Here is a 14,725-nt window from a genome sequence, read left to right on the forward strand (position 1 = left end):
TGTAGTTCCAGAGCCTCCTCAGATCCTCCAGCACATGGAGCCCCAGTCGGTGGAGGCCGGTAAACCAGCTCGCTTCTCCGTCCAGGTGACTGGTGTTCCCCAGCCCCAGGTCTTCTGGTACAAGAACTCCCAGGCTCTGTCTCCGGGCTTCAAGTGCAAGTTCCTCCAAGATGGAAATGAGTTCACGCTGCTTCTGATCGAAGTCTTCCCAGAGGACGCAGCGGTCTACAAGTGTGAGGCCAAGAACGACTCTGGAGAGGCACACAGCACAGCAGCTCTTAACGTGGAGGGTAAGTGGATGTTTGGTAGCTTGGTTTTTAAAACAGCAATCATCAAGAAGTTCAATGACATTTTTTTAATTGACAGGATATTCGAAAGAGAGTAATTCTCAGAGGGAATACTCAGTCACAGTGCACAAAAAGCTTGAATGCAGTTTAACAGATCAGTGCCATCACATGTTGAGTAAATATGGCCTTGAATTGTAGTTTAGTACGGTAACCCTCAATGGAGTTAGAGTCAAACAAATCCTCTGTGAATCCAGATCCTGTTGGAAAGTCCTGCATGTTTACACGTTCATCATGTGATGTGTATTGTATGACGATTCTGTTTTTCATTTGTGATGGCTCTGAGTGATGGTTCGCTCTCAATGCGTTCCGGTTCTGTCTCCAGTTTCCGAGGTGGTTTCTCCGGACTCCGCAGCTCCTGTGGCTCCCCCAGTTATTCTTTCCCCCATCGCCGACACTTCAGCTGCTGAGGGACAATCAGCTCGCTTCCAGTGTCGTGTTCGCGGAGAAGGTAGATAAGAAACCGGGACACTTTAGGAACTGGAGCTGAAAAACAGACCAGAGATAAAATATTTTAATCATTAGAAGAGATTAAAGGATATTAAAGGAGACCTTAGTGAGGTTAAAGACTGAGGTTTCTCATAGTTCTGCTATCATCCTGCACATTAGTGTTTTGTTCAATGTGGTGAACCTCAGCTGGATTCTATAGCGAGGGATATAACTTTGTGAGCCGATCTTCCTAGTTGCAGTCTTGAAGATTCCTTGCAGTGTTGTGGTGCATGAGAAGAGCCCTGCTGAATTCTGTGTGTCCTGCACAGATGTGAAGATCTGCTGGTTCCACGGTGAGAAGGAGATCAAGCAGTCGGACTTCTTCAGGATGTCCCAGTTTGACGACAGCTGTCAGCTGGAAATCTCCAGGGTTTACCCAGAAGACGAGGGGCAGTACAACTGTGTGGCCAGCAACAGTGCCGCGACTGTTTCCTGCTCCGCAACGCTCAAACTGGACGGTCAGTAGAAATGACTGATACCGGCTGATACCAGTATGTTCGCAGTGTCTTTAACCCTTTCTGGACGGTATTAGTGTTAGCGGGCGAGGCCACTAATGTCATTATTATTTGGCATGTCAGCAAGGTACAGCACCGGACTATATAAAACCTGTCGTGGATTTACTGGGGTAGGTAGGTTTTTCTAAGATATCAGTGTATTAGTCACTTTGACAATCAAACATCAAACATCTTTGGTTTTCTGGGAAAAACACTGACACAGCCATTCCAGATGGGATCAAATTAGCAGACTTGCTCTGGAATAGTTTCAATGACTGGACCTCCCATGTGATGCTGCCGCCGTCCGGAAAGGGCTGCAGGGGTCTTCTTGGATCTTATTTACACCCATGTCCTTAAAGTCCTGAACATGCTTCATTTTCAGGGCAAAATCAAAGTGAGGATGCTCCTCAGAGGCAAATCCCCACCAGCCTCACCAGCCTAAAGAAACATTCAGTTGGGCAGAAGCCCACCTTTATCAACCCGATAGCGAGCTGCGCAGTGCCGCACGGGGGTGTGGCTCGTTTTCATGCTTGCGTATCCGCCATGCCAAAGCCAGAAATAAGCTGGTTTCATAATCAGCAGCTGATTCAGCCCACAAAGAACATCGTCTTCCACTTTGACGAGCTGACAAACACTGCCACGCTGATCATAGTCGATGCGTTCTCTGAGCACGCTGGATCGTATGCCTGCAGAGCGGTCAACAGCGCTGGAGAGGCCGCGTGCCACGCTGCGCTCACCATAAGTCCAGAAGAAGGTAACACTGGATCCGGTGCCACCAAACAAAAACCTTCTCAGTAACCCCCACAACCTCCCCTCAACCCCACTTGCACCTGTTCTGCCTCACAGTGTCCAACGCCCTTCCACCCTTCATTAATAAGAACCCTCCACCCTAGGAAAGACCCTCCACTCTCGATTAGAAATTCCCTGCACCCTTCATTATATAAACCTTCCACCCTTCCTTTAAGACCATCCATCTTTCATTTGAAATACCCTCCACCCTAGGCCCTCCACCCTTCAATATAAATAACCTCCACCCATCATTTAAGACCCTCCACCCCTCAGTAGAAAGGCCCTCCACCCATCCTCGAAGGATAAGCTGTGTTGTCCACCATCCCGACTTACTTCCTTCTCCACCCTTGCAGTCCCTCCTCCGTGTAGGAGTAACTGACCTCACGATATGAGCCCGGTCACAGTTCTTAAGTTCTGTTTTACTGACGATATATATATTTGAAATATTTGTTTACTTTTGTAACCCTAGATGTGGTCCTCCATCATCATAAATACCACTGTAAAGACAAGACACACATCACAAGTAGTCAGTCATTACAAGTTTTATTTCAGTCCAAACAAATGATAGAAACTTAGAAGATGTGTTATCAGATATGAAATGATTAACTTGTACAACTTGAAGGAGTCCTGTGGAAACGTATACAGTGTAAATATCCATTCGGGAGTCAGGTTTGAGATAAAAAACAAAACCAAACTTGTGACGCTTGAGTGTTTCAGACGAACAACATTCCCAGAAGGACGGTCTCCTCCCGGTCTGCTTGAAACTCACACACTTCCCTTGTCGTCATTCGGCACTGCTGCTTCACAACCTGTTTTATTCCTGCACGCTTCTTATCTTTTGTTTGTATTAATAATTTGGTTTAGACTCACAAGTTGAAACCCAACAAGTATATTGAGTTTCTTATAATGGTGTCATATTTCCATGAGGATGAGTTTCAAATTGATGAAGTTTTCCAAGTCCGCGCTCTGTGAGTCCATGACGGTTCCGTCACCTGTACCAAGCACCAGTGGAGACACCGTACGTGGGAGTAGTGTGGCTGGTCGGGACTAACGCCACTCCTCTTCTCCACAGTGACTCAAGCAAAAGCACAAATTGAAGCTAAGATCGAAGAAGAAGTCAAAGGTAAGTCAGACTTTGAAACATCGGACACAGATTGTTTTACCGGAGAAGCAAGAGTTCAACTGTCGCTGTGTCAGAACTCTAATGTATCACTGTGGACGTGGTCTTGTATTGGTGATTAAAACGCCATTTTGTCTGCATCCAAAGACCACTTTCACAGTGTGCAAATATGTTTTTGGGTTGAACTATGCCTTTCTATGTTGTTTTCTTTCTTTTACAATGCATGTCATATATACATGTCTCGAAAGGAAATGGATATTGTTTGTCAGTTTCAATACGCTGTTATTTTCGGTTCATTATCTGATAAACTTGTTTATGTATCAGTTTTTTAAAAGTTTGCATCAACTCCCTCTCTCTCGGCATGAAGGTTCCCACAGTGTGAATCTCAGAACAGCGCAGGATATTAAGCTTCCAGACATGAAATGCTTCCTTAAAAGATATGGAAAATAGCCACATCTTTTAATTATCTTCAAAAGTTTCTTGCATCTGGAACTGATGACTTCCTCCTGCAAAACATTGACTAGCCTGGCTTGCAGATAGTGGGATGTGATTCCTTTGGTTTGCATTTTAAATAACACCAGTAAACTATATTAGTTCGAATAAACGCCTTCTCACATTGCTTAATTAAGCAAGTTTGTTATTCTTGGAGAGTCGTTTCTCATTAGTGTCTTTGCATTGTTAATTCCCTCTGAATCTGAGGATTAGAAAGGGCGTTTATTCTCCTGTCTGCAAGTCAGGTAAGGAATATTCTAATACAAATAGAAGCAAACAAGCCCATCAGCTTATTTTGGAAACATTTATGCATTTTATTAAGTAATTTATGTTCTGAAGAAATTTCCACAGAAGAAGGATCAAAACCTCCAGCAGGTTTCTTTAAAAAAGAATCAAGTCTTGCGTTTATTCGAACAAATATGGTGAGTGAAACTGTTATTTCTTATGGCTTTGTGACATGCAGCATGCATTTACTATTAATAATTCCATCAAATTCCTTTTCTTCTTTTTGCCCCTTGCTTGCCTGTATTGACTGTCTGTCTCTGTTTTCAGAGCTCTTTTATCATGACGGCAAAGAGAGAACAGATGTGACAAGCAACAGGCAGCTGAGAGGAGCCTTCTCAGACACAGAAGATTTCCTGGATCACGGACTGGTGTCAGCCAATCGCTGCTCCAGCCGAACCTCCTCCATCAGCTCCTGGACTGAGAACATCAAACCGTCCTTCACCAAGAAGCTAAAGATTGTTTCAGTTCTCGAGGGGGAACCTGCTTCTTTAAAATGTAAACTCGTTGCCAGCCCTCCTCCAACTATTCTGTGGTTCCATAACAACAGGCCTATTCAGAGAGAGCGCAGGCGTAGGATCTGCACTGAGAGTAAAATGCACATGCACACCACCAGTCTGGCTATTGACAGTATCAAAGACAAGGACTCTGGCAGTTACAAGGTCATGGCTATAAATACAGAAGGCTCTGCAGAGTCAACAGCATCGTTGTTGGTGTCACTGAGGGAAGAGCAGTCGGCTAACTACCTGAGCTTTGTTAGGCGTTCTGCCAGAGCCCAAAAGAGCATAGATACCATGGTAGAGCAAAGGAAAGAAAGGAAGTTCAGGGTGGATCTCAGGTGTGTTGGATCCCCATTTGATAAAATGTCTAAAGTACATCAGGGAAGGTCCAGATCCAAGAATGCTCTGGTACGAACAGTCTACTTTAGGTCTACTTCACCATCTAAAGCTAAAGATTCAGAGAAAGAGTCACAGCATCTAGAAACTGCTTCTGAGCGAGCACGGTCTCCTCCTCCCATGTTTGACAGATCGGAACGCTTTAATGACAGGTTCAGTGATATCTACTGTGATAGGCGGACAGGTGGACGGTTCAGTGACAAATTCAGTGACCGGTGCAGTGACAGATACAGCGAGAGGTTCAGTGACACTGAAAGCCTTCATAATGAGGTAAGAACAAAACTGAGCACGCTCCAAAAGGCTGTGAAACGGAAGAAGAGGCTGTCAATCTCCACCATGTCATCCTCAGAGTTTGATTTAGAGTCGATAGCCAGTGAGTCCAGCTATGCAGACTATGTGGACAGACTCAGGGTGAAGCCCTCTGCTGCTGATATGCAGCACTTCAATCGAACTTTTGACCTGGGAGAAAATCGCAGGGAGTTTCAGAGTAGAAGCTCAGGTCTGACTGTTCAGAGCAGGGAGCATCGTGTTAGACATTCATTTGAACCTCAGTCCAGAACCCGGGCCATCCAGATAATGAGAGGTGAGACACTTGAGCCAATGGCAACGCAGGAAGAAAGATGTGAAACACGTGAGACATCATCAACAAGTGAGACACACAAGGATAGAAAGGATTTTACTTCTATGGATTCAAAGGCTGACAGTGGACTCAAAATAAAAATAAATCAAAGTGATCTCGCTGAGAGCAAAAGGGAGGCTACAACAATAGATCAATCTGAAGTGTCATACTCTGAACCGACATACAAAGTAGGTGAAACATTGGCTGAACCTCAGGAATCTGTTACACTGCCTGTTAGAGAGGAGTCATTATTTAAAGAATCCCCCAGACGTAAGATGAAGGAATTCCTCAGTGAGCCAGTAGATGGCACAGCCACATACGATGAGGAGCCTGTTGAAGAATCACTAAAGGCTCAGTATGAGAAGAGCCTGGATGCTGAGCGGATGGAGTGTGAAGAAAAGCTCCTGGCTCTACGCATCAGGAAATGGCAGCAAGGGGTGCGCATGTCTGAGGAAGAGACATTTGAACCTGAAACTGATCTTCCTATGCCAGCAGAGCCACTCTATATGGAGCCCGAGGAGGACATTTACACCCAGGAGAGAAGACTAGCTTTGCAGACTGACACTTCACTCGCAGAGCCACTCTATATGGAGCCCGAGAAGCACATTTACACTCGGGAGAGAAGACCAGCTTTACAGACTGACACTTCACTCTCTTCTTCCGAGAAATCACCTGGAATAAAAACAAGATTAATAGAACCTGAAGCTGTTACATTACCAATGCCTATATCACCAAGAATGAAAGCCAAAGCAGAGGAAGCAGAACCCTCTACTGCCCCTTTGCTCAAGAAATCACCCAGAATGAGAACTCAAGCTGAGAAACCATTGTTTGAAAAGACCAGGGAAGAACGAGAGCTCCAACTGTCCAGGGAGAACATCTCTGAGCTAAAGACTGAGACTGAACAGTTTGCCAGTGAAGAAGAGGCTTTAAATCAGAGGATTATGAAATGGCAGCAAGGAGTTGTGATTGAACAGCAGCAGGCAGTGGGGCTGGAGTCAGACTGGGTGGAGACCTGTTCCCCATACCAGGCTGAACAGACTGCAGAGTCAAAGATAGTGCAACCCAGAACAATTTTAACAGGGAAAACGGCAAAAGAAAAGTTCCTCTTGAGTGAGAGTGTTACTACGAGCTTCCTTAATACACAGGTTGACAGTCAACAGTGTCTGCCGACTGAAGGCCGTGAGACCAGACTGCAGAGAGACAGTGAGTACTTTGTCAGTGAGGAGGAGGCACTGGCTCAGCGGCTTCTAAAGTGGCAACAGGACGTTCTTGAACCAGAGGAAGTGGTTGAATTGGAGTCAGAGTGGACTTTGGGAGAAGAACCTTTTGATTCCAAGGTTTCACCATTTGACACCTCAAAAATTCAACCGGGAACACAACAACTTCATGCTGGTGTGTCTATGGACGCCCATCCCTCTGGAGTCCCAACACCATTTAGAGACGAAACACCTGTGAGAAAACCGCCCAGACGCTCTGATGACTCTGCTCCCGTGAGAAAAGACTCTTCTACTGATAGTAGTTTACCATACACTGTCAGCATTCCTATGGGAAGTCCTCATGGCCTAGCTTCTCTACCTGTAAAGCGTAGAATGGCTCGTGAACCTTCACCTCCTAAGAGATGTTCCTCCACACAGCTCACTAGTGTACCTTTCCAGGGATTAGCTTCTACTCTGATTGAGCACCCTTGTGAATTTCCAAGAGAGTCTTCTCCAGTGTGGAGAGATCCCTTAAGCAGTACCTCCCGGAAGGGTCTGGAAAGAGGAGTGGAAAGGAGAATTATAGAGTATGGTATGACTGTGGACAAAGGGAGTACACAGCGCTCCCACGGGGTGCCAGAGGAGTCAGCAGCCCAAAGGGAAATGCGGATAGATGGTGGAGATTTAGAGACGGAGAAGATGAGTTCTGAGGATAAAAGCTGTAAGTTTGAGGCTGTGACGAGAGAGAAGATTGGAATGAAATCCCCAAACCAAAAAGCAACCCAACAGGGAACAGAATGTGTTTGGGAAGGTTCACCTCCAGTATTTATGAAAGAGCTTATATCCATTCAAGTAAGAATTGGTGAGATGTCAGAGTTTAGCTGTCAGTTCAAGGGTGACCCTGAGCCAACAGTCACATGGCTCAAAGATGGCCACCCATTAGCACACAACCCAGATTATGATATCATGAGCAAATCCTGCCAGTCAAAACTGACAATCTACTATCCAACCACAGACCATGAGGGCACATTTGACTGTGTTATAAGTAACCAATATGGCAGGTCCATCTGCAGTGCCAGTCTGGAAATTTCTGATGAGAAGGTACTGAGGCCCTCAGGAGTCACACACCAGGTGATGGTGACGGAGGAGCCAGAGATGGTTGAGCAACACCAGAGGATGATGATAGAGGATGAACTGCAATCTTACATGGATACAGGCACGGCAACATTGCAGGTTCCCCAGGCAGTGATCCATAGACCCTGTCGCTCAGGTGACACTCTCACCTCCTCCCCTGTGGAGATCAGAATCACTGCTGCCACTCCTGTCCCTGTGATCATGGAGGAAGGCAGTGAAGCTAAGACTGCAGCCATGGTTGGAGACGCAGCCTCTGGCATGCCAAGTGAAGAAGGAATAGCGCAAGGTGTAAAGCACAAGTTTACCTTCTCCTTTGATGTGGCTATAGGGGCTCCTCAGGTTGTTACTGAGTTAGAAAACATCTGCTGTTCAGAGGGAGAGACTGCAGTGTTACAGTGTAAAGTCACAGGCGATCCAGTCCCAGACATTGCCTGGTATCACAATGATATTTTCCTAAACACCATCTCTCCAAAGTACAGAGTGCATGAGCATAGTAACATTTACAGATTATATATCAATGGCTTTGAATACACTGACGCTGGAGTCTATAAATGTGTTGCCAAAAATAAGTTGGGGCACGTGGCTAGCTTTTCAGATGTTTCATTCCAAATGGCTGATCACAGACAGTTTTCAAAGGCTGGCCATATTAAAGATAATGTTCTCACAGAAATGGCAGATAAACCCAGCAACTCACATCCAGCGTCTTCTGGAAAAGCCTTGAAAACCAAGCCAGTAGCCTCCCGAGATCCCCTTGCTATATCTGGCTGTGGTCTGCAGTCTTCTGCTGCTGTAATCAAAGTGTCTCAGATTAAACAAGCTTTTGAGTCTGATTCATCTGTTACATTTAGGTCACCTTCTTCCCCCGAGGAGCAGGGAAAGGAAGGTTTTTTCCCTGGGGAGCTTATCCCTGTGGTGGCTGTTCCAACTGACCCACAGGAAGGAGCACACGCTGGGGAGTTAGGGCTAGAAGAAGCTTTTTCACAAAAAACTATAACAGTAGCTGGTGAGTCTGTCTTTGCTGAAGATATTTCTGCACATACAACAGCTAAATCTGTCTCTCCTAAGACCTTCAATCCCATCCAGCGTCTAGAGGATGAGATGTGTGTGGTATCTGACCAATCCCAGGAGGGGGCAGCTTTGTCAGACAACTATCCTGACATCAAAACATTTGTTGGGGAAGTGCAGGACACAGTGAAGCTCATCAGGCCTGAGCCTTTGCTGCCAGGAAAGTCTGACAAACCTACTGAGCACAGTGAGACAGATGGAGGTATGCTTAGAGAGTCCACTGTTTGTACTTTTGAGAGAACCAGTAGCTTTATTCCTTTCCACTGTGACCAGGTCGTACCAGCTACACCATCTACTGCTCTAATCCGCGAGGATGTCATGCCGAGAACAATCTCTGAATCCCTCTCAATACCAGTGAAGAAGGAAGCTGTTTCTATGTCTTCTGCTGTTTGCAGTGAAGCAATCAGTCAGGATGTCACAAGTATTACAGATGAGGCGGCATATGTTTCTTTGGAGAAAACGGACTATTGTGAGAGTGTTAAACCTATGAGTGAAATGGGTACAGGAATGAGAACTGTTGTTTCCCAGCCTCTGCAGGAATTCTTAGCTGAGGTTAGAGTAAGTGAACAGCACATGTCCATCCCAGATTCCTGTATGGATAGTGGAGTCTTCCTCAGTATCCCAGACTCCAAGGCAGACATCACAGAAAGAGAAGAAGAGGTTGGAGCTGAGTCTTCTGCTGCTGTCACTGAGCTTGTCCCAGAGAAACCTCTAAGTGAAATGGAACTCCTGGTGGTCAAGCCCAAAACAGACAACACAGCCAAGCCATCTGGACTGCCTGCCCATGTGGCAGAGCAAGATGCAAAGAAGCAGCCTTTACATAAACAGGACAGCAGTCATCTGGACACTTCCTCAGCTGAAGTTGGCGCAGCAACTGGAATCAGCTCCATGGAGGTAGAGGAGGTCACATTCAGTGCTGTATATGACTACTACAACCCTCCCATGGATTGGGGAAGGCCATTGTCCCCAGAATCTGAGATGTCTATAGAGATAGGCAGCACTGTCAGTGAGGACATAGCAGAGTTAGCTGAGAGGTTTTACACCCCCGCTTCATCCACTGAGATCTCACAGCCCATTGCAGAGTCCTTCCACACTCCCAGGTCTACAGAGTCTCTGCATACTCCCACAACTGGCACTCCTGGTGGTTTCATGACCCCTCCGGAGTTCCCCTTCTCTCCTGTAGAGCATAAGAGGCCCTCCACAGCTGATTCCAGTGAGAGATTCTTCTCTCCTGCTCAGTTCCTGAGGTCTCCCGTTGATGAGGGCATTGAAACAACTCCCTCTGGTTTAAGTTTGGACGACCATTTCCAGACTGACAGCAGGGGGACTCTAGGTTTAGGAACACTCCAGGAGAAGGTACAGGGAATCCCTCCGGCCTTCCTCAAACCTCTCACTAAGAAGAGAGTGTTTGAAAATGATTCTCTGGTATTCTATGCTGAGGTGTTTGGTCTGCCGTCCCCTGAGGTGAGGTGGTACCACAACAAAACGCAGCTGCTGGAAGAAGACAGGATGAGAATGCAAAGAGATGGCGATAACATCAATCTGACGATATACAATGTCAAAAAAGCTGACCAGGGCGAATATATCTGCGAAGCTGTCAACTATGTAGGCGAAGCAAGAAGCGTAGCTTTGGTTGTAGTTGTATCTCAAGAACTCAGGTTTATGCCTGCTCCACCTGCTGTTACTCACCAACATGTGATGGAGTTTGACGTAGAGGAGGATGACTCCTCTCGTTCTCCATCACCTCAGGAGATTCTGTTAGAAGTAGAACTTGATGAAAATGAAGTTAAAGAATTTGAGAGGCAGGTTAAGATCATTACTATCCCAGAGTACACCGCTGATAACAAGAGCATGATCATTTCCCTGGATGTGTTGCCAAGCATGTATGAGGAGGGCGCAGTGGACTTCATCACACAGGAAAATGATGACCTGAAAATAGCTTTTGAAGTTACTGAAATGCCGCCCAGGTTTATCAATCCCATCTGTGACATGGAAACGCCTGAGAGCGCCACATTCATGTTTGAGTGTTCGCTAATGGGGATTCCATCTCCCATCGTCTCCTGGTTCAAAGGTGACAAGAAAATTCCCCATGACGACAAAAAATACTTTCACTCATCTGATGGAGACAACCACTTCCTGAAGATCTGCAAGGTCGGCTCTCAGGACAGTGGGGTGTATACATGCAGAGCTATTAACGTGGTGGGTGAGACTTTGTGTCGGGCGTCACTTAAGGTGTTGAATCCTAAAACATTCTCAGGTAAAGCCAGAGGCAGGGAGCTTACTGCTGTCTCTCTGGGAAGTGCTAAAGTCCAGCCGCAAAAGTTTGACCTGATGGTCGGTAACACATCATTCGACGGTGAGCAGGCATCTGAGATCGAGCTGGAGTTTGAGTTTGAGCAGGAGGCAGATGAGTCCCAGAGGGCAGTGAGACTGGTGGCCAACACTGATCATGAGATGAGTGAACAGGGAGAGAAATACGTCAGCATCAACTTTGATGTATTTGCTGAACCAGCCAAGGATGACAAGGTAGAATTCAAAGGGAAGTCATCGGATGTATGCAGCTTCCAGTTTCAGGTGACTGAAACACCCCCAAAGTGTATTATTCCACTGACAAATGTTACAGCAGCACAAGGGACGCCAGTGATCCTCCAGTGTCTGGTTAGTGGTAAACCCAACCCAACCGCTCGCTGGTACAAAGACAGTCAGCAGGTCACAGACAGCCGCTGTATCATCCAGGAGAAAACCTCAGGCCATTTTAATCTGCTCATCACTAACGTTGCACAGAGTGATGCTGGGGAATACAGGTGTGTGATCCAGAACCAGGCTGGTTCCACTGAAACCAGTGCTCTGTTGAAGGTGTTCTAGAGGAGCAGAGTCAGGCTCTGTGCAATGTGCCTGGGCCTGTTCATATATAGCAGATAGCAGTGAAAATGAAAGAATGAGGGTTGGAATTCGGACTTTCTGTGGTAAAGATGACTCTCAACAAGTTTATTTATTTTGAGACAAATTTTTTTTTTCCGTTTCAAGGTTTTTGATTTTCTGGAATTATTTATGTTTGCGTTTCGAATTGGTTGAAATTGTATTTATTTTAGTCTGGTAACAAATGAGAAATATAATGATTTATTCAAATTTTGTGTGTCAGTAATTTTATTATTAAAATGATAGATTATAAATTTGAGTAGGAGATTGAGTTATGATTTCAATGAATACTCTGCTGTTCTAAGATTGAGTGTGTAGGTGTAAGTTTAAAACAAAATGGGGTCAGTTTTCATGTAAGAATGGAATTTGAATAGTGTGGTAATTGGCCATAATTCCCAAGTGGTACAGTACTTACTTGGAAAGTTGTACTTTGATTTGTGAATGGTCTTATGGCTATCTTCTGCCAGAATAATAAAATGGGCTGAACATTTTAATTTGTTTGGCTGAAATTGACAATACTGTCTTGACTGTGCAATCACTTTATTATTTAATTTTACTACATGTATTTTTAGATTTTTCAAAATATCTTGATGTAAATATGTATTTCAGAAGGATGGTGTCTGGTGGCAGCCAGGAAATGGTTAATCAAACAATGACTCTGAGTGAAATAATCAATAACTGATCAGCTCTCATAGCCAAAAGCACACTCCAAAAACAGGATTTTTATCACACTGAGATAAAAAAGATGGACTATTTGTACAGAAATTGTGTTGATTAGTCTGAGTTTATATATTAATACACTTTGTGCATAATTAAAATATTTGGTGTAAAAAGGCTGTGTGGTGAATGTTCTTTTATGATTATTCTAACATTTATATACAAGTATGTATAATATGTACATGGCTGTTTATTTTGAAAGAAGCCACATTAAAATAAAAATGAATCAGTCAAGTCAATGCAGCAAAAGTGTCAGCAAATATCTGTCGCATTTAATAGATAAACCGGGGTGGGGGGGCGCAGGGGATTTGGCCCCCGCAATAAAAACACTTGTGCTTGAATTTGTCCTTTACGTAAAATGATGCAGAAATGGCACAAATTGTTTTATAAATATTGGTACATAAGTGTTTGACGCTCAACATTTCCTGGGGGATAAGCCCCAGACCACCCCCCTCTTAATGTGTCCCCCTAACCCTAACCCCCAGTGTTCAAAGGAAACCTTCGCCACAGCCTGAAAGGACTTTATTTATTGCTCATTGAGAGAAAATTAACTGAGCAGATTTCCTGTCATAAAGACTTAAGTTACAATTATGAGGATAGTTTCATTGGAGGAGCCAAGAAATGTTCCTTCCTGGTCAATCCTCCTCCTCTTCTTTCAGTACAGAGATGCTCACTGAGTAAAGTTTTGGATAATTATTGAAAAGATAAACAGCATAAATTATGTAAAGCAGTATAATTTGTATGGGAATCAAATCTTATATAACTATTAATTTGTCCTTTTTGCTTTCATTTGTATCCTATTCACCCGACCATTTTATAGATGTTTATCATCAATCCTACTCATTATTTCTTAACAGAACGTTCTAGCACCACCATCAGCACTGTGGAGGAACAAGAAGAAACCTACTACACTGGTCTCCAGTTACCACAAAAAACCAGAACACTTGAACTCAAGCCAGAATCTAAACGTTACTCTAGCACTTTAGAGAAGAAGAAAGAAAAGCCAGTTTTCCTCAGCAAACTCTCTCCAGAAGCTGTGACTGCAGGAGAAACAGCCAAGTTTACTGTCACCGTGTCTGGCTTTCCAAAGCCGACAGTCCAGTGGTTCCACAATGGTCAGGTTATTAAAAGATCCTCGTTTTACAAGCTGGTAGAGGAAAAGGAGGAATACACATTAATAATCACCCAGGTCAGTTCAGAGTATGAAGGGGAATATTCCTGTACTGCCACCAACCGGTTTGGTCAGACAACCTGCTCTACCTACCTGGAAGTTAAAAAGAAGGACATCAGTACGGCAGAAAAATGGGTTGAAAAGATGTTTAAGGTTCCGGGTCAACCTCCAACCTTCACAGTTCAGATTCAGTCTGTGAGGTGCTCAGAGGGAGGAGAAGCTGTCTTTGACTATAGAACCAGTGGAGATCCAGCCCCAGATGTGAAGTGGTTCAGGGGGGCTTTCCAGATCCAACTCAATAGGAACTGTGTCATGGTGAAGAACCCAGATGGATCGGGTTCCATCACCATTAAGAACATAAAACCTGAGGACAGCGGCATCTACACTTGTAAGGCCTCCAACCAGTTTGGGGAGGCTTCTTGTAGCGCTGAGCTGGTGGTTTTCAGGGAGACCATCTCAGTATCTCACCAACAGCAACAACAGACAGTAGTTGAAAAGAAAAGCTACAAGGTATCCATGACTGAGCAGGCCACCGAGTCCCGCCTGTACCAGGTCAGCCTTCCAGGACAGGACAGATCCAGATCAGATCAGATGGTTTATACTATTGGCACAGAGGACAGACAGATAATTCCCAGTGAGCAGGTGGGCACCCTTAGAGAGTTGGATATTTCAGCTGCAACTCTTCATAGAGAGCAGGTCACCCACCAGGCTGCTGTGCTGCAGTCTCATGGGGTGGAGGAGAGGGTGTGTGTGGCTCCTGCCCATCCACCTCAGGTTGCCACTGTTCCCATCAAACAGCTGCACATGGCAGCTTTCACATATTCTGTCCAGGAGAGCCAGGACATCACAGAGCAGCACTGTGATCGTATTCTGAGCCCTGAGGTTATTGAACTGCAGGCTGCTAAGGAGAAGATGTCAAAGATAAAGTCAGCTTTAGCTGAGGAGGTCACTCCTCTCTTCACTGTTAGCACAGAACCATTGCCTGACAGAAGGTCTGT

At 45.1% G+C, this 14,725-nt stretch overlaps 1 protein-coding gene across 1 annotated transcript in view; it reads left to right on the top strand.

The window, feature by feature from the left end:
• The window catches only part of ttn.2 (titin, tandem duplicate 2), a 211,128-nt gene that overhangs the window by 27,901 nt on the left and 168,502 nt on the right, over positions 1–14,725 (top strand). The window contains exons 36-42 of the mRNA XM_080018974.1: positions 6–290; positions 670–795; positions 1,103–1,291; positions 1,710–2,081; positions 3,189–3,239; positions 4,281–11,776; positions 13,647–14,719. Coding sequence (XP_079875100.1) covers positions 6–290; positions 670–795; positions 1,103–1,291; positions 1,710–2,081; positions 3,189–3,239; positions 4,281–11,776; positions 13,647–14,719 — 9,592 coding nt within the window. The remainder of the gene's footprint in view (positions 1–5; positions 291–669; positions 796–1,102; positions 1,292–1,709; positions 2,082–3,188; positions 3,240–4,280; positions 11,777–13,646; positions 14,720–14,725) is intronic.

This window comes from Zeus faber, assembly GCF_960531495.2.
Source record: "Zeus faber genome assembly, chromosome: 18".
In the NCBI taxonomy this organism is placed as follows: domain Eukaryota; kingdom Metazoa; phylum Chordata; class Actinopteri; order Zeiformes; family Zeidae; genus Zeus; species Zeus faber.